This window comes from Oncorhynchus kisutch, linkage group LG1 (genome assembly GCF_002021735.2).
Source record: "Oncorhynchus kisutch isolate 150728-3 linkage group LG1, Okis_V2, whole genome shotgun sequence".
Lineage (NCBI taxonomy): Eukaryota > Metazoa > Chordata > Actinopteri > Salmoniformes > Salmonidae > Oncorhynchus > Oncorhynchus kisutch.
This window is the reverse complement of record NC_034174.2, coordinates 27,327,997-27,354,535: the sequence shown is the minus strand read 5'-3', so window position 1 is coordinate 27,354,535 and position 26,539 is coordinate 27,327,997. Positions and strand designations below refer to the sequence as shown.

Below are 26,539 nucleotides of genomic sequence, written 5' to 3'. Positions count from 1 at the left end.
AAGGCTAAGGGTGAGAGCCATTGAGGTTGAGCATAGTACTGTGATGGTGCCGAGGCCTGACGTCCTTTTGTCAAACTGTAGGTACTGTAGTAGGTAGAAGGTTTTTAATTCTGCGCCACACTTCTTCTAAACAGCACAAAATCTTAATCTCATCCAATTCTTCTGCTTTCAGATTTCTCTGGCGGACCTTTGGCACTATTTGCAGTGGAGTAATTTTAAAACTCAATGAAGTGAGATGGAGGTTAAATGAGGCTTTACAGAGAGCTGCTTCCCTTCCATTACTTTCCAACATAGCCATGTTCTTTAAACCAGAGGACCCATCTTCTCACCTCATTAATTTGCAGCCCTGAGGTGTGTTGCCCTAATTACTGTTGAATATTTTCATATATCTTATGTTCACAAAAAGGGCCAATTGACCAGGGAGACGCATTTTCTTTTATCCAATAAGCAAGATGCGAAAAAAATTCCAGGAAAGAAGGTTAATCACATTCAAGTCCCATTTGAAAAGGTCTGGGATGGATGTTGTTAGTTTATAATGGAAGAGCAACATTTAAAAGAACCTGCCTTCCTAACTCACAACATACACCAACCTCCTTGGACATACAAACAGGACCAAAAAAATGTATTCTGCAAAAATATGAATGGGTATTATCTGAAAGTACAAGAAAAAGTATTCAAACCATTCTCAACATTGTGGACAGAACTAAACCATGTGCATTGGGCTGGTCACCAAAACTATGTGGCGTCTGATCACATACCACTCTGCAGGATGTGAAGATGTGCCGAGTTGGCTGCTCTGTTCTAGTCCACCTGTTCACCAGGGAATGACCTCCAGACCCAAGTAGGAGATCACAGTAGGACTCATCAGCATCATTGCTCAAACCCAGAGGAGAGGAGGTGAATGGAACATGTTGATGAAAGAGTTATGAAAGGATAGAGGACAGGTTGAAGTGGGAAAAAGGTATCAAGTCAACCTTACCTTTTTGACACGTAGCTTCTTGCCAGCTATCTCCAACATTGAATGATGAGTGCTTGTGTACCATAAATGGGTTATGAATGGCAGGAGAAAAGTGATGCCATTACTCCAGCCATTAAGGAACACTTCACACAGAATGAATGCATCTGATGTTTCATTACCTTCCTCACATATTTATTTACTTCTTTGCTGGGCACAAAATGTCAGCAAATGTCAGCTGTTGAAAATGCATGAGTGATAGGAGGGGAGGATGTTTGCATATCACATTCACAGATAATTGGTTCGCTCTCTATTTCCTCTCTCAGTGAGGGTCATGACATCCTGAGAATGGCTCTGGAGTTAATGGGGGTAATAACATGAAGATGGATTAAGATGCCGAATTCTAAAATAGAAAAAACGTGAGTAGACTAACATTGCACACTGTTGTAATTGAGTATGGTAAATCTGTAGACACAAGGAGGGTTGTATCCCACTCAGAGTATTAAACTAGTAATACTGTAGGTAAGTTTTCCACAAAGTGTATTTACAGATGTATTAAAATTGAGGATGTCTTACTCTAACTTCAGTTTTCAAAAAAGTCATAATGTAAAAAATATGGTTCTGGTTCTCTCTGATGTGGTAAGATCTTTGCGTACCGTAAGGCAGGTTCATAAATATAGAAATGTCATATGTAGCTGTAAATAATGCAAACTAAATTTTACCTTTATTTAACTAGGCAAGTCAGTTAAGAACAAATTCTTACTTTCAATGACACCTAGGAACAGTGGGTTAATAGCCTTGTTCAGGGGCAGAACAACAGATTTGTACCTTGTCAGCTCGGGGATTCAAACTTATAACCTTTCGGTTACTAGCCCAACGCTCTAACCACTAGCCTACCCTGCCGCCAGGGTAGCTGCACAGTGCACATTTACCAGGCAGACAACAGTACAAACGTTGTGCCCTTAAGGTATTACCATCCACAATGACCGCAGTACAAGTGTTTTCAAACATGGCAGTACAGTACATCTTCCTGCTTGGTACTTGCATTTGGTTATCAAGTTTATTAAAGTAGGCCTTACATTCCTTTTTAAGTAAGTCTCAGCACGTTTGAGTGACCAAAGATAATAGTTTTTGAGCTCAAGATTCAAGTGTCATTTTGATAAATGTTTTGTTATAATCCGAAGATGATGGATGTGAAATGAACAAAGTGTGAAACTAATTCAGTGGGTTTGTTTAGCAATCCTCTGTCTCATTCATTTTAAAGCAAGGTTGTAACAGCTCAGTTGGTTTTATAGGTTTTTGTTCTTATTATCCATCTGCTATGACAACTTAATTGGGCAGCCAGTCAGTTCAATACTATTCCATGTGTATTATGCCTCCCCATTGCATTTCTCCAAAGTGTTGTGTTGTTATGGTAATTTCCATGAAGTAGATCGCATCGAACTGTTCAATTCTGTCTCTGTCTGTTATTAGGTCCCTAAGCAAAGGCATACAACTTATAATGAATACATCTGAACAATGCTTAATATGGCAGATATGTCATTACTGATTGCAAATACTAATAACCAGCATGATCACTTTATTGGGCAAAATAATTATAAATTATAAAACATTCACTGTCTTGCCACTCTGAAAACCAGCTATGTACTGAACAAATCTGACTGTTCTGAAACCTTTGTGTTTTTAGGGGGCTCTGTCTTTCTGTGTGTTTTTCTCTGTGTAATTGGGGCTCACGGCCAGATCACCTGTGAAGGCCAGTGGGGAGTACTTGCCATCTGTACTGCTATGGGGGAGTCCAGCCAGCCCACTGGCCACCTCGGGCCACTCAGAACCACCAGGTAGTAGGTCTGACACCTCCACATGTCAACCACTGGATAATGAGGGCCAGACAGCTGGCCGTCTGACAGGCTTTGCTACTACCCCCAGGAAAACTGTCAGAAAGGCCTTCTGCGCTTTTCAGCAATGTGAGCAGGTCTCTGGTCAACATACTCTGGGTTTGACTTTGAAGAGTATACAATGGCACCTAATGCCTGTTTATTAATCAAACCATGATTGGTTTTGTAATATAAGGTGACCTTATTCTGTATTTAATGAATATTGTTAGGTTAGTTCCTCTACCAGCCCAGGCTGTGTCTATAGCAGAATAACTTCACAAGGAATGTTATCCTTACAACAACATTTACTCAGGGGTAGAATGCATATGTACATTTGCAAATGAGATATTCTGGATGTTTTCTCTACTAGTTAGATTTTCAGGCAGCTGGAAGCAAAGAGAAAGAGTACATTGAAAGAGTGTGGTTGCAGCATTGAACCTATAGATGTCAGTGTTTAAAAGGGAAATTTGACATTTAAATCTCCAAGGGTACATGGAGAATAGAGTAAAACACATTTTTATGAATGATAATGTTGCAGTGTGCAATGTTTCTTGCTTTTCCCACTGGGCACAGATGTCAGTTCAATGTCTAGTTTTGATTTACATTTGGTTGGGTTGTCAACTAATGTGAATTCAATGTGAAATCAACAAGAAATGTCACCCGGTTGATTAATTTTTGCAAATCCAATCAGCTTTCCACATTGAAACAATGTCATCACACTGAATGTTTTGGTTGAAATGACATGGAAACAACGTTGATTGAGACAGTTTTTATTCTAGTGGGTTGTCACTATAAAAAAAAAGTGCAATAGAGCACAGTGTGTGAATGTGAGTGCATCAAATGACTCAGTCCTGTGGACTAATTTGTCGATTTTTTGTTAATGCTGAGACCAAGGTCTCTTTACAAGATGAACTCTATTTAGTACAACAATACACACCAAAATACAATATGCACATTCAACTACACATCCATATACACATTAAAACATACGTTATTATACACAACAATATATGAAAATAAAAACACAATCATAAAAAAACGACACATTCTTCATTAAAATGGTCCCCTAACAGCAGTCTGAAATTCCCTATAGGCACCAATTCCTCATATTTTAAAGATGAAGCCAACTAACGTTCACTGTCAGTTCAAGAAAAAAGACATTGAGCCCTTTCCAAAGGATGACGCGAGGAAGGTTGGGTTTGAACAGCACACTGTACGTGAGGTGAAAGTGAACTGATGAGAGTCCTATCTTGAAGCCTACCACCGGCATTGACACACCGAATTGAAACGTGAACGAGTCTTTTGAAATGTGGCAACGAGAAAATTATTGATGTTGAATTAGGGATGCGAGTTTAGAACACATGTAGGGCTAAATTTCCATTAATAAAATGAGAGATCAGATAACTGTTCCAGCCTGATAAATGAGAATGATAATCGCATCCTGAATGTTTTTTTGTTGTCGGCATATGGACATAGCGCGCTGACGGTGCCATTGTGGGACATTTTCCAACACCAAAGGAAGGACACTACATTCAGCAGGTTCTTTATTCATTTAGCACACCAGACACATCATGACTGAGCCTTTTTACATTTCAAGGTGAGTACCATACTAACATTGATAACTGCAGCTCATGAGAGGATGAAATGGAAAAGTTGGGTTATTACTTCGCGCGCTCAGGACGCAGTGAAATGATAAACCCGCGCGTCCAAAATAAATTAGCTACATTCTTATTGTTTGAAGCGATTTACATACATGTATATTCTTTCCACATGTATTTACATACAGGTATATTCTTTCAGGATGTAGACAATGGTAACCATTCCGTAGAAGTCAGGTTAAATTGAATTGCATTTACTGTGATATCATCTCGTTCTCACACTCAGCAAGCAGCTGATGGGGTACCAAGGCATCTACTACTCATATGAGTTCTTTATATATAGATAGAATACGCCATCTGACCTATCTCATATTGTGATACATTTCCTACTGAATCGCTATTTTGTGGTGATGCAAAATCGTGGACATATTTCTCTATAGAGGCATCACCTCTGTGTTTTTGAGGCAGGCACGTTACTTATGATTGACAACTGTCAGGGATTCTGGGTTTAGGCAGCAACAGCAATAGGCACACACAACCTGAAGACCCTTTCATGAGACCTATCATCATCATTCTCATCATCCTAATCATGCTCAAATGGGCATACATCAGAATGCATCCGGATCAACCAGGTTGTCACCAAAATAATTATTATATAATAGTAGCGTTAAATATTTATTAATGCCAATACTGTTTTCTATGCTTGTTTTCACTTAATACTTCGGGATACTGGTGCACTTGTAGTCAGAAATGCCTTTTCTTTGTATAGGCAACCTACATGATTATCTTCCTAACACATTTCATATTTCGTGGGGCCTACATTACACAAATGCATTTAATACAAGGCTCCACTTTTTTTGTGTAAATTACACCATTTCTTTCCTAATGCATTTAATACAAGGCTATGTCGAATTTTATGAGGGTTGCCAGATTTCAATTTTGTGGTATCGATTAAGGTATTTGATTGGGGAATGGGGATACATTTTTATGATGGGAAATTATAATGCACACCATAATACACACATGCACACAAACATACACTCTGTTTGTACTCATGTTATAGACAACTCTTGACTTTTGAATTCATTATTTTTCATAGATGTCAGGAATAGTGGTATAGGAGAGTATGAAATTAATGAAATACCCTAACCCTATGCTATGTTAAATGCCAGCAGCAATTTCCAGTTAGAAAGGCTCAGAGTCTGAAGCCATTCGGCTATGGGTTTCACAGCCCTATAGTAATAATGCAAATTGTATCAGTATAAAACGGGTTTATTTACAACCTATGGGGTATAACATGTTGAGCAAAGTGGTATAGGAGAGTCTGACGTATAACCCTTAACTTGAGTTCAGTCTTCGTCAATGAGAACCAAGAGGGGCCTAGCTTCGTCCTTCATGACTGGGAAAGGCCTCGATTCTAGGCTGTAGAAAATCCTACATCCATCTAATTAGATCAGAACAGGACGGATCAAAAGTTATTCATATTACTGGTTTACATCCTAAAAAAGGATAGTTGTGTTTTGCTGCTTAACACACATATAATTTGTCTACCCATGTGATGTGGATCATTGTCAGGTTATTTTATATTTAAGCTTCAGTAACAAAAGAACACCATGGTTGTAATAACACTTTAAACAGGTCGTATGTAAATGTGTAGAATGTGTTTGTTTTGGGTCCACACTGGTAAGTTAACTTATTTAAAATAGACAGTCACAGAGGATTTTCTTCTGAATAACTGGTAAGGGCATAGCACTTTCCATTCAGCATCAGGCAACTTTGATGTAAGGCTTGATCACACCTGTAGTGACTACTTCTATCTGTCATGCCCATTGTTGCTTATCCATTGTTCACTAGATATACCCAACACAATGTGGAAAAACAGAGTGCTTCCCACCACAAGATCACATAACTAGACGTGAGCTGGATGTGATCAACGCAGCCACCAATCTAGCAGAAGAAATTGAAAGCTGCAACAGGGACTTTAACCAGGGCTCATATGTGGCGAGGTGAGCTCTAACGGCCGTTGCCATGAAATTTTAACAGGCCTCTAGGCAGAGGCAGGGAGCCTACAGTGCTGGCATATAACTTGTTACAATAGCCTCGCCCATCGGGCTCCCGAGTGGTGCAGCAGTCTAAAACAGAACCCAAACCAGCTGCGAGCATGCACCATTGTGCATACATTTATTTTGTCCCTCCACACCAAACGCGATCATGACATGCAGCTTAAAATATAAAAACAAATTCTGAACAAATTACATTAATTTGGGGACAGGTCAAAAAGCATTAAACATTTATGGCAAAACGTGAACACTATACAAAATAAGAAACCGCGGAAAAACCGAAACATTCCTAACTGGTGCAAAACACAGAGACAGGAACAATCACCCACAAAATACCTAAAGAATATGGCTGCCTAAATATGGTTCCCAATCAGAGACAACTATAAACACCAGCCTCTGATTGAGAACCACTCCAGGCAACCATAGACTTACCTAGAACACTCAACTGAACACAACCCCATAGACTACAAAACCCCTAGACAAAAAAAGACACATAAATCACCCATGTCACACCCTGACCTCGCCAACATAATAAAGAAAACACAGAATACTAAGGCCAGGGCGTGACAGCAACGCGATCTGCGTCAGAAATAAAACAGATTTATATTTTAGCCCTTGGCAACGCAGATGCTCGTTGGCGCGCGCAAGCAATGCAATAATTGAATAACATAGATTTCAAAATATATTTTGCGACGCGAGCGGTGTAGTCAGCCTGTAAGGCACTGAATCGCAGCGCTAGAGGCACCAGTGTCATCTGAGTTAGGGGAGGGTTTGGCCAGGGTAGGCCGTCATTGTAAATAAGAACATTTTCTTAACTGATTTGCCTGGTTAAATAAAAACATTTAAAAAGTATATAACATGATTGACACAACCGTAGTAGTCATAATGAAACGGATGGGGGCATGCGATCATGTTTTTTTAAAGTGGAAAAATCACCTTTAAGTAACATCAAACCAAATATGGAGTTGATTTGAATTGATATCAGGTGATGTGGAAAAACATACTCACATGCCCCATCACTTCCATTCATTATTAGCTTGTGGTGGCTAAGGTTAGCTGAAATATGTAGTGGCTGTTTAAAGAAAACTGGACAATAGATTACAGTTTTTCTTGACTCATAGACTACTTTCAGGGTGAGGAACCATCTAAGATCATGTTGTAAAATAGTGAACTGCTCCTTTAAGCCTAAACAGCAGCTGCAGTGCAAACTTCAAATCAAAAATCAAATCAAATTTTATTTGTCACATACACATGGTTAGCAGATGTTAATGCGAGTGTAGCGAAATGCTTGTGCGCTTCTAGTTCCGACAATGCAGTAATAACCAACAAGTTACTGACCAACAATGCTATTGACCAAGCTCATCTCATCTTTGTTCTGTCTGTGTGTTTGGAAGGAGGATTGGATTTGTTGCTTTTTAGACTCTCCTAGTCATGCAAACCAGATGAACCCAGGGCTCTTGGTGTGCTCTCTACGCTCATGCTTATCTCACCGGCCAGTTGGACTGGCATTTATTCAGATGGTCCCACCAGAGCAGTAAAGCTTCTCACAGAGAGAGAGAGATTGACTTCTCTCTGTTGGCTCGCTAATGCCAGGTCAGTAGCTTTATCAGTTGCCTGCTAATTTTAGAATTTAAATAGGTCTTTATTTTAGTTCATTTTTTATTACTGTAGGCATACTGTCATATAATGAGATTGTGTTTTCCTTTAGAGGTGACTCTGGATTGCTTCTATTACTGTATCTCTATATCATTCTTTGCAATGGTAAAAAGAGGGCTATTTCCTGCAGCATAACTTTCTCTAATCTACTGACCCTGTTTTCATTGCCTCTCATCAGTCATGAGTTCTCTTCATATTTTTTGATTTAACATTGCAACACTGGCTAGTGTGTTCTTTACCGAGGTGTCATGATTCCCCATTTTAAAATGATTATAGATAATGTGAGTTTATGTTATTTTAGTGTGGAGTACTAGCCTGATCAAATGTTGATATTAAATATGGTTGTTGTGTGATCCAAACATCATCAGGAGCAATGTGGGTCAGCGGCAATGCCCTGCACTCTATTTGCAGTGGTAAGTCAGGCAAATTAGTGTTTGTAAGACAATTACACGGTGTGTGACTGCACATCAGCTCACTACCCAGAGCTGGAGACCCCTCCCGTTGCCCACGGAGAAACTGATGAAACACGACAGCTCAGATGCTATAGCCTGAGGAGGAAGGGGAGGAGGGCCCTCATGTTGGCTAGTGTGTATGTATGTATGTATGTACTGTATATATGAGAGAGTGTACATACTTTTGCGTATGTGAAAGAGGGAACGTCACAAAGACAGACAGAGAAAGAAAGAGTGAGAGTATGAGAGTGAGAAAGATAAATACAATCCCCCAAATGAACAAACATGGCTTGTAGCTGTTTTCTTCTCTCCTCCATCCTCCATCAAGTACCTGATTATTTAGTGGTGTCTGAAAGCCAGCATAGAGGTAAAAAGACTGTACGTGTCTATTCAAAGTGTAGAGAGTTTAGTGGAGAGTGTCGGAGGAGAGATACAGGTGGAGGCATACAGTGAGCTCACCTGCCAGGTGGTACCATTGGCAGTACACTGCATTCAATATGGCACAACGCCTCCAGATTGTTATCTCTATTTTCAATGTAAATGCTGCTGTCACAGTGCTGTTGTACTGGATGTTCTCCTACAGGCTACTTCCATGTTGATTTGTAATCCCTGGCACTTTGTGAGATGGCATTGTGCTAGTGTAAATGATTGAGCTTTTTTAGACAATAGGCGAGAGCCACAGATTCATTAGTGAGAGAAATCAAATCAAATGTTATCTGTCACATACACATGGTTAGCAGATGTTAATGTGAGTGTAGCTAAATGCTTGTGCTTCTAGAGACCTATGAGGTAATGACGGGACATTGAATAGATGAGCAGGGTTGAGAACTAAGAGATAAGAGCAGAGATAAAGACATATAGTACTCTATAGGAGGGGACTTGGTAGTGTCAAACATGTAATGTGAGGAGGAAGCAATTAAGTATTTAGGGGAACATGATTTGTGCAGTAAGTCTGTCTCTATGTTTTTATTCCCTGTACTGTGCCACTGACTCGGGCATTAGTGCATTAGTGCATTAGTTTCAATGTAGGTTAAAGTTAGGGGCAGGATGGAAGAAGCTAAGCTGTATGAGCAGATCCTTTTATTTGCAGGGCTCTGGCTGTGTCCCACCTCCTTGATCTTATTTACACTGGGGATGAAATGAGGAATGGGTGCTGCCGGTGCACTAGAGTCACCAGGGGTGAAGTTGTGAATAGTAGACACCATGTCTACTCTTTCCTGTTTCTTTCTGGGCTCCCAGTGATTTGTCAGCAGTGAAGGTAGCAGATGCTCTCTTTGCGTTGTCATTTCTTTGATCGCAATTTTTTGTGCCAGCTACCTCCATCCTTGGCATCCTGATCCCTACACAGCCATATGGGCCAGTAGGGGGAGGCTGAGGAAACATACAGGCTTGTTCTGAATCAGTTGTTGTTGGCTTTGTGTGCGTGTCCATATAAGGGTGTGTGTGAATTTGCCGCTTCATATGTTCTTTCCATTGTGCATGTTATTTCCCCCTCATATACTGTACTCTGTACATGGAAGTGCACTTTGTATATTGAAGTCTACTGTCTATAATTTCAGAGAGCAACATCTTTCACTACTATGTTTGGCTTTTCTATCCTGAATGATTGATGCCATCAAAGCTTACACAGTATAGCATACTACACACCCAGTCATACTGTAACTGACTGAGACGAATATAGCTGATCTACAGGGACAGTTACAATAAATGTAGGATGTCGTAAGCTATATTTAAAAAAATACACTCAAGGCAGGAATAGACTAATGTTGTAACTAGCTGGTAATCTACGGGAACAGTGAGAGAGCATATCCAAACAGAACTCTATAGATGTTCCTTGTCCCTGCCCAAATCCCACTGGGGAAGAGAGCTCGTATTTCATTAGCCTTATTCCCTAGTCCTCTCAGCTGTCATGCCAACAGTGCACTCGTAGCCTTGCTCTTTCCCTTGTTCTTTTTTAAGTCCCTTAAATGTCATTACCGATGGGGGTGATTTAGCGGCATACAGACTTGCTCTGTCTTTCACTGAATGTTGAATTATAGAAGACCTGGTATTGCACTTGGGCTGCACAGGTTTTCATCAGAGTGCTGGAGGTCACTTTGACTTTCTCCTTTGATTCTCATCATTCATGCAACATGAGCGCTCGCTGATTCAAAGAGCCTGTTTCAGGTCACCATTAGTCAGTAGAGATCCACAGTGAAATGTACCGAAGACAGAGCCCAGGGAAGGGAATTGATGAGTGAATCTGACTGGGAAGCTCTATATTTCCATGCGGACTCAGAATTCTGCAGTGTTGCAGCAATTTAAGTTTTACTGCTGTGCATAATGCCAATCATTGTCAGAGGTCACTGATTGTGTTTTGACAGTATGCTTGAAGAGATTCCTTTCCCCTAGCTTGGTTCACTACCCTGTGGTTTTTACAACCGTAATATTTTTGGATTGATTGAGTGATGTTTTATGGTTTTTAATGCTTGGTCTCTAAAGCTAGCAGTCTGAGAATTGTTCACTAAACAATACAATTGATATAAAATACATTTAATTCTTATTTTACTCATAACATCAAACAATCCAACAAATGATTATATCAAATAAAATGAGGAATAGCCTGATGTCAAGGGTGTGTGTGTACTGGTGTCAGGTGCATGAGAGCAGAGTGTTGTGAACAGGCTCACACTTTACTCAGGCTGGAGTGAACAAACTGCGTCAAAACCTCCAGAAAAAGGCAAAAGCGTGAAAAAACACTCACCAAAGCTAATGTACCAAATGAACATACAACGTGCACAAACATGGAAACAGCCTGGCGCGTCACAATAACCACAAAACAAACTATTTCACACTAAGACATGGAGGGGAACAGAGGAATAAATACATGCAGTGTGATTAGGGAATGAAAACCAGGTGTGCAGGGAACAAGACAAAACAAATGAAAGAATGAAAAATGGAGTGGCGATGGCTAGAAAGCCGGTGACGTCAACCGCCGAAAGCCGCACGAACAAGGAGAGGAGCCGACTTCGGCGGAAGTCGTGACACCTGAATTGATTTGAAGAGGCAAATCTGGTCGAATTCACTGCTTGTAGGCCTGTCCAATAATCACAGTGTTGTGTGTTTTAAATGAACATCCATATGTCATTATAGCCATTATAGGGCTGAATGTGGGTTAGTAAGAAGACCAATAAAAGCAGAATCCATAGCCCGGGGCCTCGCCCTCCAATGAGAACACAAATAAGACACAGAGGAGTGATCACAAAACATTTATTTTACCATAAACCTCACAGGTCCCTCGTGATTAAATCTGACATTAATTTAAAAGTCATCGTTATTAAAGACTGCATTTTCATGTCCTAATTCCTCTACCCCTCACTGTAGCTACCAGTGTCAGCCTCCAGCTCTGGCTCTCTGGCTCGCTCTCCCCCCCATTTCCAACATGTATGACCTACTTCTGTCTCTGCATCATTGTAAACAGATCTACTAATTGCCTTCATTTATTCATTTGGAAGTCAAGTTCTGTTGGGGCTGGCGTCCTCCCAGTTCATTCATGTGTAATGCTTACAATTTCGCCCTCCCCCTATGACTCGTCCTCATGGATTTGCGGACCCCAAGACAAAGGTATCCCGTCAGGCTTTGTGATTTAGCCCATGATTAAATGATTGCCATTTTGAGGGGCATGAGACATTTCCGCATTGTGCAGACTGACCCAGATGTGGGGACATGACAATATACTGCACATAATGCATCGACATAAGCTCTAGAAGGGATGAAGATGTATTTATGGTTATATGGATTTGTAAAGGTTTTGTGTGGTGGAATATTCTAATCAAGTGAAACTTTGTCATTTCTTCAAACAATCATCTTTATTTAATATCGATTAATTATTGCAAAAAGGAGGCTGGTCCACCCAACACCCTTGAGTGTTGGACCGAGTAACCTAACCTTTACACAAATGCAGAGTTCTTTATATAGCTGACACTAAGAATGCTTAGTCATGGTTGGTTCCACCCCTCCCATGCAGATTTGGGCATCAGAAGCCACTCTGGGTTCATCCTGTCGTTATCTACCTTAACCCCACCCTGGCTTAGTTTCCCAGATGCAAGGATGATTTTGAGACAATTAGGGATTGTTCTACTCCTAAACTATCTCTAGTAAAACACATTCTTGTCTATGAAACGCAGTCTTTAACTCATTTGTCAGCTCAAGCCATCTCTAGTGACCATACGCTCAGATTAGCTAGAGGGAACTAGAGTGGAGACCATAAAAACACAGACACTAGCAGGACAGAAATGTCTTACTATTAGTTAAAAATGAATGGTTATCAATTCATATAAAATAAATCAGGTAAATATGTAATTTTTCTCTCAATTGTCAAAACCCCTGATATTCCACCCTAAAACCTATGATTGGGGAACACAGATGTACAGTAATACTCTGGAGGTTTGCTATAACTAGATCACATCCAGTCCTGTCCTTGTGCCTCCATACTGTGTTAATACTCTGTCTTGTCCAGCCTGATCAGACATTGCCACAAGGGACACAGTTTTCATCACATCTGATGAAAGGACACAACTCTATTGTTGCCTCAGTGTGAGAGCACTGTGTCTGTCCTGCAGCCTGAAAGATGGTGACACAGTGTGTTGACTGTTTCCAATCCTCTCACACGTTATCAGCCTGGGCCCAGCACGAGCCTCAGAGGCTGCTGCAAATGGAACACATTCCTGAGATATAAAGCACAATATGCACTGTGCATAAAGTGCACAGAGGGAAAGAAGGAGACATATTTCTGTGATTATTTAAAATCATGTTTATGTATGGTCACAAACGGTTACCCTCCAATGAATCACACATAATAACACACTGCAGAGTTTATGCCAGAATGCCGAGCCAATGTACTCCAATGAAGGCTGAAAACATAGGCACAGCCCTTGGTGGAGGTCGTTAGGTCGAATTAAACATGGTGGCATGACATGGCATTTTGACTCAGATTGGTACCCTCCACCATAGCCTGGCATCCCCAGAGGCCTGAGCATGTTTTTCAATGAGCGTGTGTGAATGAGTCATGTCTGGGGCTAAGGCTGGGGTTGGCAGGAGTGTGTCTGACTGGCAAGGCAGTGTATTCCGCAGGGAGGGCTGTAGCCAGCAAGGAGCTATCCCTATAATCCAGGGTAAACACAGAGCAGTGTGACTGCATGGCACGCCTCAAACATGACTGAATCCAGCAGAAAATAAATGGATAGACTGCTGTTACTTCCTGCTTCTGGCCCACCTTGTTATTCTCTATAGAAGGTTTGGCTTGATCTTCACAACACTGAATTCACCTCTGTTGGTCTCTGTATTGAGGAACTATGCTGCACCTTGTCGTTTCTATAATATTTGTCCTTAGCTTTACGGTTTCAATTAAAATTGAGGGATTACATATTTTGCACAGACACAGACATAATACTTGAGGCGCAACTAAGATCTTAATGCAAATTATGTTGAGGTTCATAACACTGAAGTTGGTCATATGATTAGGATTGGAATAATTTACAATAACATAATGGCTTTCCCAAACCACTGAACACAGCAACTCAAGGTGGTCTCCCATGATATTGTAAACTGGGAGCTTAATATAGTGTTTGAAATGCGATGCACTTCTGGGGGGCAAAAATGATTTGTGACAATCCATTTGCTTGGGCAACCTGTTAATGGAACATTTTCTGTCACGACTTCCGCCGAAGTTGGCTCCCCTGCCTGTTCGGGCGGTGCTCGGCGGTCGTCGTCACCGTCCTACTAGCCACTACCGATCCCTTTTTCGTTTGTCTGTTGGTTTTGTCTTATTAGTTTCACCTGTGTGTATTTTAGTTTAATTAGCGTCCTTATATTTAGTAGGTTGTCCCGCCCTTGTTTTGTGCGGGATTGTTTTTGTATGCCTGTTATTTGGTGGTGTTCATGAGTTTTATTCTCCGGACTATTTTGGTCCTGCGATTATTCACCCTGTGTGTTGGGTTGACCGTTGTTTTGTGCGCCGGAGAATAAACTGTCTAATAACTGAAACCTGCTCTCTGCGCCTGATTCCACCCACCTTAGTAATTCGTGACATTTTCTGCATGTACAACAATTAAATGCTGCATAGAGTCAAGACAGATTACCCTGAAGCCTTCATAAAACAGAGCTACAGCTCACACCTGTGTGAGAATCATGTAACAGGGCCCGGAGATTCACTAGGCTAAGACTATTCATAATGTTTCACTACAAAGGCCAATTGAATACAACATGTTATTATATTAGCATAGAAACTAGATAAGGAATGTCTAGTTACTGCAGATGTGGAAGAGAGATTGTCAGGAGAAGGACATGTGATATCTTTATTCAAATCAAAGGAGAGGGAATGCTTGGTAGAGCTACGGTAGCCAAGGCTCTGATAGTAGCTAAGGCTCTGCTGGTAGCTAAGGTTCTGCTGGTAGCTAAGGCTCTGCTGGTAGCTAAGGCTCTGCTAGTAGCTAAGGCTCTGCTAGTAGCCAATGTTCTGCTAGTAGCCAATGCTCTGCTAGTAGCCAAGGCTCTGCTGGGCTCTGCTGGTAGCTAAGGCTCTGCTGGTAGTTAAGGCTCTGCTGGTAGTTAAGGCTCTGCTAGTAGCTAAGGCTCTGCTAGGCAGCTATCTCCAGTCAGCACCTGTTGCTCTCCCTCCCAGGAGCCACAGGATTGACCTTTTATGTGTATCCTGCATAGCACAGCTTGCCAGGGCAGTGACATTTTATTTATTTATCTGGATATAGAGTTTTGATATTTTCCTTGTAACATTTAGATTTGTAACTGACATGTATAACCACCAAAGAACTCCATGATGAAAGGATGGCAACAGAACAGGGCAGCAATGTCGGTGCCAGTAAAGTGTTTCCCCTAGGATTTCTTTCAGCACCGGTGGCAAAGGTGGTATGTTGTTGTATGTTTTTTAGAACAGGGAGAGAATACACAAAGTGTGTCTGTCTGCCAAAGGGACCAGAGGAAAAAGGAACACTCCAGTGATTTCTCCCCTGATGTCTTTGAGGCAGGGACAGATGGAGATGAGACACGAGTGGAGTTGGAGAGATCCCAGACACCACTGTGTCAATCCTCCAGTCCTGTCTTTCCTCCCCTTCCCTGGCTCATACACAACATACACTGCCAGACATCCTGTTAGTAGTTAGCAATGGAGTGCAGCCATGGCCACTTCTGTCCAATTCTAGGACACACATTACCTTTTTTATTTAACCTTTACTCTAACCAGGACATCTCATTGAGATAAATAATCTATGTTCCTATCTTAAGGGGACCTAGGACCGTGAAAGTAATTATTTCCAAGCTAAAGGCTTTGAGCTGGCCAAATGCTTCCGTACCATTTCACTGGGAAGGTGAATGGTTTGTGAAGCAAAGAGGCTACAGTAGAGAGCTGTTGGTCTGGAATCAGACAGGACAGAGTGTGTGGCTTGTGGGGGCTCCACAGCCTTAGAGAGCCAGCTTGGCTAAGCCTCCAGAGTTGCTGGGACTTAGACGAAAGGAGCGGGTGCAGTGCAGGCAGATGTGGACTCCTAATTTACAGTCCTTTCCTTCGCGCATAGCACTTTTATTACTACTATAATGGACTGGGATGAAGTGAGTGCAAGTATGAAGCCACCAGTTCTCCCTCATCTCTGATCAATGTTCCCTACCCTAGATTAATAAGGAATCATATAAACAGGATGCCTGATAAACGTGCCATTTGTTCTCCAGGTCCAAAGTGACTAACCAGGTTATCTTGACTAATCAATGTGAGAAATGTTTTAATTTAGACAGATGTGAACTCAAACTAAAGCATAAAACACATGATCAGTAGATTGTGAAAATAAAGAAAGTCCTACATAACATGATTTTTCAAGGCTTTCACTCTCCTTTCTCTAATCCATCCATCAATCTACTCATCCATCCATCCACTCATCCATCCCATGCATTCCATGCAATATTCTAGAGTCATTGTTTGTCTCCTGGTTGAAACATCTACATAAACTATGCTAATGAAATTAACCGAGGAAACGAAAGGGTTGATGCTGCCTGACTTTGAATCCCTAATGATTCTCGCCATTCCTGGAAAAGGCCTGATTTAATTTAGGAATGTCTGCCGCGCTGGAGAGAGTGACTAATTCCTGGAGGATTCGACTATTTAGGAGAACAAGAGGGAGGGGAGTAAAGAAAACAGGGAACTGGATACATGGAAGCATAATAATGCATTTGGATCCTGCAGATAGGGGAAGCAGAGAGAACACCTCACAGAGAGAATGAGCCCCTCCAGATAGGGGAAGCAGAGAGAATACCTCACAGAGAGAATGAGCCCCTCCAGATAGGGGAAGCAGAGAGAACACCTCACAGAGAGAATGAGCCCCTCCAGATAGGGGAAGCAGAGAGAACACCTCACAGAGAGAATGAGCCCCTCCAGATAGGGGAAGCAGAGAGAACACCTCACAGAGAGAATGAGCCCCTCCAGATAGGGGAAGCAGAGAAAACACCTCACAGAGAGAATAAGCCCCTGCAGATAGGGGAAGCAGAGAAAACACCTCACAGAGAGAATAAGCCCCTGCAGATAGGGGAAGCAGAGAAAACACCTCACAGAGAGAATAAGCCCCTGCAGATAGGGGAAGCAGAGAAAACACCTCACAGAGAGAATGAGCCCCTGCAGATATGGGAAGCAGAGAAAACACCTCACAGAGAGAATGAGCCCCTGCAGATATGGGAAGCAGAGAAAACACCTTACAGAGAGAATGAGCCCCTGCAGATATGGGAAGCAGAGAAAACACCTTACAGAGAGAATGAGCCCCTGCAGATATGGGAAGCAGAGAAAACACCTCACAGAGAGAATAAGCCCCTGCAGATAGGGGAAGCAGAGAAAACACCTTACAGAGAGAATAAGCCCCTGCAGATAGGGGAAGCAGAGAGAACTTGATTGCAGTGGGATAGAGGTCTACACTGTGAAGTGATTACTGCAATTCCATGTTCCATTGATGTATGTTGTGTCTGAGAAAGCAGAGCAGAAGAACAAGGGTGAAACAGTTTCAAGATGCTATTTTTCAGTGTGATTCTGTGCTGTCTCTGGCCTGTAGTATCTCTTAGTCCTGTCTTTTATAATGGAAAACTCTTGTCATTGTAAAATGTCACCCTTGTGAAATTGGAGGGAGGTTATTTCTATAATTATTTTAATCAAAACGTTTTATGAATAAAACCCTGTTTAATGAGTCCTTGCTAAAGGTTTATGAAAGGTTTATTATAACATGTTCGGTTTATTTATCTTCTATTTCAGGATGATGTGAAGACCATTGTTGAGGATATCAACTAGAGTACAGCCTTGTTCATTCCTGCCCTACAGCACTAGACATTTTGCCTGGACTTGCCATCTCTTAGAAGTCCTATGGGGATGAGGACGTGTTTGGATATAGGATGCACTTACTGCGGCCGCACTAAGGAGCAGTCATGGCCCCTGACGTGGTGGCTGTTGGTCATGATGTCCATCTCCCTAGCAATGGGACAAGGTCATTCCGTCAACACTTTCCAGTCAGAGAGGAGAGAGTGGACCCTGAACCACCTGACGGTGCACAAGACCACTGGTGTTCTCTATGTTGGTGCTGTGAACCGGATCTACAAGCTGTCTGCCAACCTGACACTTCTGGTCTCCCACGACACAGGTCCTGAGTACGACAACAACGCCTGCTACCCTCCTCTTATAGTGCAGCCCTGCTCAGAGCCCTTGGCATCCACTGACAACATTAACAAACTGCTGCTCATAGACTACTCCCACAACCGCCTGCTGGCCTGTGGCAGCCTCTACCAGGGAGTCTGCAAGCTGATGCGACAGGACGACCTGTTTATCCTGGTAGAGCCCACTCACAAGAAAGAGCATTACCTCTCCAGTGTCAACCAGACAGGCACCATGTATGGTGTCATCGTGCCCTCCTCGCAGGGCCAGGACGGCACCCTGTTCATTGGCACAGCTGTGGGTGGGAAGCAGGACTATTTCCCCACCATCTCCAGCCGTAAGCTGCCCCGCGACCCAGAGTCCTCTGCCATGCTGGACTATGAGCTCCACACAGACTTTGTCTCCTCTCTCATTAAGATCCCCTCTGACACGCTAGCTCTGGTCCCGCGCTTTGACATCTACTACATCTATGGCTTCGCCAGCGGGAACTTTGTCTACTTCCTGACCGTGCAGCCAGAGACCCCAGAGAATGGGATGCCAGCTGGCAGTTCCCCTGGTGACCTGTTCTACACAACCCGCATCATACGCCTCTGCAAAGGGGACACAAAGTTCCACTCTTATGTGTCTTTGCCAGTGGGCTGTGTACATAATGGAGAGGAGTATCGCCTCCTACAGGCTGCCCACCTGTCTAAGGCAGGGAAGGTATTGGCCAGGTCCTTGAACATCAGTGCCCAGGATGACATCCTCTTTGCTGTGTTCACCAAGGGTCAGAAGCAGTACCACAAGCCTCTGGACAACTCCGCCCTGTGCATCTTTGCCATCCGAGACGTCAACGCCCGCATTAAAGAGCGCCTGCAGTCCTGCTACCAGGGAGAGGGCAACCTGGAATTGCACTGGCTGCTGGGAAAGGACGTGCAGTGCACCAAGGCGGTAGGTACCTGTAGCTAAACCCCTGAAGAGGGCTCTGCATCCAGTCCCTTCATTAACATCCAGCTAGCCTGGGGCCAACCAGCATTGGCTCCTCTGATGTGACATACATACACATTATTCAGACAGTGGAGCTGACAGGTTAGAGAATGTCATTTTTGAAGCTCTTTGATTACCCCACAGCCTTGATTACACTAACAGTAGCCAGAATCCCGCTGAAGAATCCCATTCACCGTTTCTATATTCCAAAAGAGCAGCAGAGTAAGTGGGGGAGATGAATGTACAATGCTAATCAGAGGAGTTTTGTATGTCGCTTTGATTCCATTTAGAGGCTCAGGCTCTCTCTCTCTCTCTCTCTCTCTCTCTCTCTCTCTCTCTCTCTCTGTCTCTCTCTCACTCTCTCTCTTTCCATTTGTGACTGTAACTCTGTATGATATGAGGCTGTCAGCGTTCAGAAAACGGTAACAAGGACATCCATCAAGGTTGTTATTCAGCAACTCTCACCCAACCACTTTGATTCCATCATTGCCTCCAAGATCCTATTTTGCTAATAGTCATATACTGCCTCTTACCCATGTCATCCATCTGTTCCAGTGCAGAAGAAAGCAGAATAGATACTCTCGAGAGGTGCAGGAAATGAAAGTACAAATGTGTTGCCCTAAAAAGCGAGATTTCTATTCCGTCTGACAGGCCATTAGTGGAGGTTTGAGGTGGGTTGTGCTAGATGTAACAGGACTGCTTAGCATGCGAGCCTCTCTGATGCTAAATCAAAACCTGACATCTCTGGGACTGTGTATTTGTGTGATGTCAGATCAAGCGATTTAAATCACAGAAACCGTAACAAAACACATGGCGTTCTCGTGTTTGCCATGAGCAATTAAACTGCTCAACAAACACACTGTCCTGGCATTGTTTACAAATGTAACAGCCCAATAACTTTTGAAGTTGCGGCCTTAAAAACCATGGTAATTGTGTGTAGCAAATATGTAAGGATTTTTACAGCAGTCATTTAGAGATTTCTTACTCTCATTCTCTTGCTCTCTGTCTCACCCATCTCTCCTTGTCTTCCCCCATCTCTCTCTGCAGCCTGTGCCTATCGATGATCACTTCTGTGGGCTGGATATCAACCAGCCCCTTGGGGGCTCCCAGCTGGTAGCTGGCCTGACGGTGTATACTGAGACCAGAGACAGGCTGACCTCTGTCATCTCCTACGTCTATAATGGCTACAGCGTGGCCTTTATCGGAACCAGGAGTGGCAGACTGAAGAAGGTGAGCATGGGCGATTCTTTCTCCACACCCACATGAAAAATATTATAATATACTATGGTATAAATACTAGTATTCACTGTTGTGTTTTTTCACTCCAGTAAATACTGTAGTATTTCAGGGACTATATTATAGTATTTACAGTTAACTATAGTACAACTACTGTAGTAAATTAAAATTGTAGTATATACTATAGCAATTATTGTAGTGTTTTTACGGATTGTAGTATACTGTAGTGTTTTTGTGGACTGTAATATTTACTGTAGTGTTTTTGCGGACATTACTGCATTATTTACTATAGTGTTTTTGTTTTATTATCTTTGACCTAGCAGTGGAGGTTTTCTCCTTGAGGAAACCTAATTGAGAAATACTAAAAGAGCACATTTTCCATAACCTGTAGGTAGGTAGGTCTGAACGGATAGTTCAGAGCTTCTGCTCTTTTCTATAATACAATATATGGTCTACACATGGCATGTACTGTAGGTTTCTCACTTATGGGTTGCACAAATTGGGATATGAAGGAGGGGAATGGCCAGGGTATATGCAAATTAAATACTGTAGTATTTACTATAGTTAAAAAAGTGTGTTTTTGTCATGTCTTTTGCTGAAAATAATTTAGAACTATTTTATAATTATTAGATGACGCTTACTTGACACACTTGTCTAAATTGATGTGAAGGAAATGCAAACTCCCCACAGCCACATCTAGCTAAGTGGATGGGTCACTATTCTTCATGAAATACAATAGATGGCCGTAATCACCCCCAGACACACCTGGCTAATTAGATGGGTCATGTAATTATCCGGACGAAGTGGACTCTTTTGTTTAGACATGTAGCGAGCTAGGTAGCTAGCTAGCTAAACAATGAACCAGCATAATCCAAACTCATACTACTATCAATACAAACATTGTCATAGCTGTACTAGGAATCTGCAGGTAGCTACAGCTAACAAACTAGGTTCAATGTTAGATAACTAACAATAGGCTATAACTAGCAATGCAAATATATTTCTGATTCTAATAATATTACTGCATAGATCATACACGTAACATTAGCTAACGAGCCAGCAAGCTAACATTCGCTAGCTAACTAACAGTAGACTTTAATTTGCAATAAAAATTACTTTCTGACTAAATTAGAAACTTAAATCTGAAAATGCAGCTACTCTTACCCATATACATGGATGAACATTTCATGGCAGACTGGAACCATTTAACTCCATTTGTTTGTAGATACATCTTGTTTGGCCAGCGTTGTGTCAAGTCACTCCGTTTCACACTAACCGTGTGCAGAAAGTAGTCAGTTTCCAACTGAGGAAACTCTCGAAAGCATATCTAAACGATTCAAGCTTTTCAAAAACATGACTTCACAGTGGACCGGAAGGAGATATTTTGTGATTGAAGGGATTAGTAGAGAATCTCAGACAGGAGGACGACTGGCAAGGAATGTCATGTATTGTCATATTATGTCTTGTTCCTGTTCTTTCTCTTCACTCCGTTTCCCTCTGCTGGTCGTATTAGGTTACCTTCTCTTCCTCTCCTTCCCCCAGCTGTTCCTCATCTTCTCTAACTACCTCGTTCACTCTTTTCCCACCTGTTCCCTTTTTCCCTCTGATTAGGTCTCTATTTCTCTCTCTGTTCCTGCTTCTTTCTTTGTCAGATTCTCGTTTGAGTTTCTCATGCCAGAACCAAACTATCGTCTTGTTTGCTTCACCCTTGTCCCATCCTGTCGGAATCTGCCTGTTCTTCTGATGCTACGTGTGATCAGGTACCTCTGTCCGCTACGACCCGCGCCTACCCAGAGAGACCAGCAGTCTGTCGCCGCAACCCAGCTATTCTCCTCTGCTGCTAAGAAGGGGACTCTTTTGTAAATATCAGAAGGACTTTCTGTTTCATTTGTCGCCCTCTCTGAGGGTTGTCTATTTTGCCATTTTTCTACATCTGAAGAGGATCTATGTCTTCCCTGTGTTTTTACATTAAAGGACTCTTATTTTGTTAAACCGCTTTTGGGTCCTCACTCAAGTTCACAACAGAAGAATCTGACCAAGAATGGACCCAGCGATTTCGGATCCTTTCCACTCAGCCGTCGAGATCCAGGGAGCGATGCTAGGCAGACACGAGCAGGAATTGTCTGTTGCTCGACATGCCGTTGAGATCCTGACCGCCCAAGTCTCCGACCTCACAAGACAGGTTCACCATCTCCGCCTCGATCCACCGGCCACTTCCAGGGCTTCCGAATCTCCGGAGCCCAGAATCAATAACCCGCCGTGTTACTCTGGGGAGGCCACTGAATGCCGCTCGTTCCTCACCCAGTGTGATATTGTGTTTTCTCTCCAGCCCAACACTTACTCCAGGAGCACAGCTCGTATCGCCTACGTCATATCTCTCCTTACTGGACGGGCTCGTGAGTGGGGCACGGCTATCTGGGAGGCGAGGGCTGAGTGTACTAACCAGTATCAGGACTTTAAGGAGGAGATGATACGGGTTTTTGATCGTTCTGTTTTTGGGGAGGAAGCTTCCAGGGTCCTGGCTTCCCTATGTCAAGGTAATCGATCCATAACAGATTACTCTATTGAGTTTCGCACTCTTGCTGCCTCCAGTGACTGGAACGAGCCAGCTTTGCTCGCTCGTTTTCTGGAGGGTCTCCGCGCTGAGGTAAAGGATGAGATTCTCTCCCGGGAGGTTCCCTCCAGCGTGGATTCCTTGATTGAACTCGCTATTCGCATAGAGCGACGGGTTGATCTTCGTCACCGAGCTCGGGGAAAGGAGCTCGCGTTCTCCGTTGCCCCCCTCTCCGCATCACTACCATCTTCCTCCGCCGGCTCGGGTGCTGAGCCTATGCAGCTGGGGGGTATCCGCATCTCGACTAAGGAGAGGGAACGGAGAATCACCAACCGCCTCTGTCTCTATTGCGGTTCCGCTGGTCATTTTGTCACTTCATGTCCAGTAAAAGCCAGAGCTCATCAGTAAGAGGAGGGCTACTGGTGAGCGCTACTACTCTGGTCTCTCCTTCAAGATCCTGCACTACCTTGTCGGCCCATCTACGCTGGACCGGTTCGTCAGCTTCCTGCAGCGCCTTGATAGACTCTGGGGCGGAGGGCTGCTTTATGGACGAGACCTGGGCTCGGGAACATGACATTCCTCTCAGACAGTTAAAGGAGCCCACGGCCTTGTTCGCTCTGGATGGGAGTCCTCTCCCCGGGATTCAGCGTGAAACGCTACCTTTAACCCTCACTGTCTCTGGTAATCATAGCGAAACCATTTCTTTTTTAATTTTTCGTTCACCTTTTACACCTGTTGTTTTGGGTCATCCCTGGCTAGTTTGTCATAATCCTTCTATTAATTGGTCTAGTAATTCTATCCTCTCCTGGAACGTCTCTTGTCATGTGAAATGTTTAATGTCTGCTATCCCTCCTGTTTCCTCTGTCTCTTCTTCACAGGAGGAGCCTGGTAATTTGACGAGGGTGCCGGAGGAATATCACGATCTGCGCACGGTGTTCAGTCGGTCCAGGGCCACCTCTCTTCCTCCGCACCGGTCGTATGATTGTAGTATTGATCTCCTTCCAGGAACCACCCCCCCCCCCCCCCCCCCCCCCCCCGGGGTAGACTATACTCTCTGTCGGCTCCCGAACGTAAGGCTCTCGAAGATTATTTGTCTGTAGCTCTCGACGCCGGTACCATAGTCCCCTCCTCCTCTCCCGCCGGAGCGGGGTTTTTTTTTTGTTAAGAAGAAGGACGGGTCCCTGTGCCCCTGCATAGATTATCGAGGGCTGAATGACATAACAGTTAAGAATCGTTATCCGCTTCCTCTTATGTCTTCAGCCTTTGAGATCCTGCAGGGAGCCAGGTTTTTCACTAAGTTGGACCTTCGTAACGCTTACCATCTCGTGCGCGTCAGGGAGGGGGACGAGTGGAAAACGGCATTTAACACTCCGTTAGGGCACTTTGAATACCGGGTTCTTCCTTTCGGCCTCGCAAACGCGCCAGCTGTCTTTCTGGCATTAGTAAATGACGTCCTGAGAGACATGCTGAACATCTTTGTTTTCGTCTACCTTGACGATATCCTGATTTTTTTCACCGTCACTCCAGATTCATGTTCAGCACGTTCGACGTGTCCTCCAGCGCCTTTTAGAGAATTGTCTTTATGTGAAGGCTGAGAAGTGCACTTTTCATGCCTCCTCCGTCACATTTCTCGGTTCTGTTATTTCCGCTGAAGGCATTAAGATGGATCCCGCTAAGGTCCAAGCTGTCATTGATTGGCCCGTTCCTAAGTCACGCGTCGAGCTGCAGCGCTTTCTCGGCTTCGCGAATTTCTATCGTCGTTTCATCCGTAATTTCGGTCAGGTGGCAGCTCCCCTCACAGCCCTTACTTCTGTCAAGACGTGCTTTAAGTGGTCCGATTCCTCCCAGGGAGCTTTTGATCTTCTCAAGAATCGCTTTACATCCGCACCTATCCTTGTTACACCTGACGTCTCTAGACAGTTCGTTGTCGAGGTTGACGCGTCAGAGGTGGGCGTGGGAGCCATTCTTTCTCAGCGCTCCCTCTCTGACGACAAGGTCCATCCTTGCACGTATTTTTCTCATCGCCTGTCGCCGTCGGAACGTAACTATGATGTGGGAAACCGCGAACTGCTCGCCATCCGCTTAGCCCTAGGCGAATGGCGACAGTGGTTGGAGGGGGCGACCGTTCCTTTTGTCGTTTGGACTGACCATAGGAACCTTGAGTACATCCGTTCTGCCAAACGACTTAATGCGCGTCAGGCTCGTTGGGCGCTGTTTTTCGCTCGTTTCGAGTTCGTAATTTCTTATCGTCCGGGCTCTAAGAACACCAAGCCTGATGCTTTATCTCGTCTCTTCAGTTCTTCAGTAGTCTCCACCGACCCCGAGGGGATTCTCCCTGAGGGGCGTGTTGTCGGGTTGACTGTCTGGGGAATTGAGAGGCAGGTAAAGCAAGCACTCACTCACACTCCGTCGCCGCGCGCTTGTCCTAGGAACCTTCTTTTCATTCCCGTTCCTACTCGTCTGGCCGTTCTTCAGTGGGCTCACTCTGCCAAGTTAGCCGGCCACCCCGGCGTTCGGGGTACGCTTGCTTCCATTCGCCAGCATTTTTGGTGGCCCACTCGGGAGCGTGACACGCGTCGTTTCGTGGCTGCTTGTTCGGTCTGCGCGCAGACTAAGTCCGGTAACTCCCCTCCTGCCGGCCGTCTCAGACCGCTTCCCATTCCCTCTCGACCGTGGTCTCACATCGCCTTAGATTTTATCACCGGACTGCCTTCGTCAGCGGGGAAGACTGTTATTCTTACGGTTGTCGATAGGTTCTCTAAGGCGGCTCATTTTATTCCCCTCGCTAAGCTCCCTTCTGCTAAAGAAACGGCACAAATCATCATCGAGAATGTTTTCAGAATTCATGGCCTTCCGTCAGACGTCGTTTCGGACAGGGGTCCGCAATTCACATCTCAATTTTGGAGGGAGTTTTGCCATTTGATTGGAGCTTCCGTCAGTCTCTCTTCCGGCTTTCACCCTCAGTCTAACGGTCAAGCAGAACGGGCCAATCAGACTATTGGTCGCATCTTACGCAGTCTTTCTTTTCGTAACCCTGCGTCTTGGTCAGAACAGCTCCCCTGGGCAGAATACGCCCACAACTCGCTTCCTTCGTCTGCGACCGGTCTATCTCCTTTTCAGAGTAGCCTCGGGTACCAGCCTCCGCTGTTCTCGTCTCAGCTCGCCGAGTCCTGCGTCCCCTCCGCTCAGGCTTTTGTCCAACGTTGTGAGCGCACCTGGAAGAGGGTCAGGTCTGCACTTTGCCGTTATAGGGCGCAGACTGTGAGAGCCGCTAATAAGCGTAGAACTAAGAGTCCTAGATATTGTCGCGGTCAGAGAGTATGGCTCTCCACTCAAAACCTTCCCCTTAAGACAGCTTCTCGCAAGTTGACCCCGCGGTTCATTGGTCCGTTCCGTATTTCTCAGATCATTAATCCTGTCGCAGTGCGACTTCTTCTCCCGCGATATCTTCGTCGCGTCCACCCGGTCTTCCATGTCTCCTGTGTTAAGCCCGTTCTTCGCGCCCCCGCTCGTCTTCC

At 43.9% G+C, this 26,539-nt stretch overlaps 1 protein-coding gene across 2 annotated transcripts in view; it reads left to right on the top strand.

Moving 5' to 3' along the window:
- The first annotated feature begins 4,032 nt into the window (after positions 1-4,032).
- Positions 4,033-26,539, top strand: part of LOC109875834 (plexin-A2-like) — a 77,640-nt gene continuing 55,133 nt past the window's right edge. Inside the window, exons 1-3 of one of the 2 annotated variants that reach the window (XM_031809656.1) lie at positions 4,033-4,426; positions 17,873-19,195; positions 20,279-20,461. In XM_031809656.1, coding sequence (XP_031665516.1) covers positions 17,981-19,195; positions 20,279-20,461 — 1,398 coding nt within the window. In that variant the 5' untranslated portion in view covers positions 4,033-4,426; positions 17,873-17,980. The remainder of the gene's footprint in view (positions 4,427-17,872; positions 19,196-20,278; positions 20,462-26,539) is intronic. The other variant, XM_031809651.1, reaches the window with a different exon arrangement.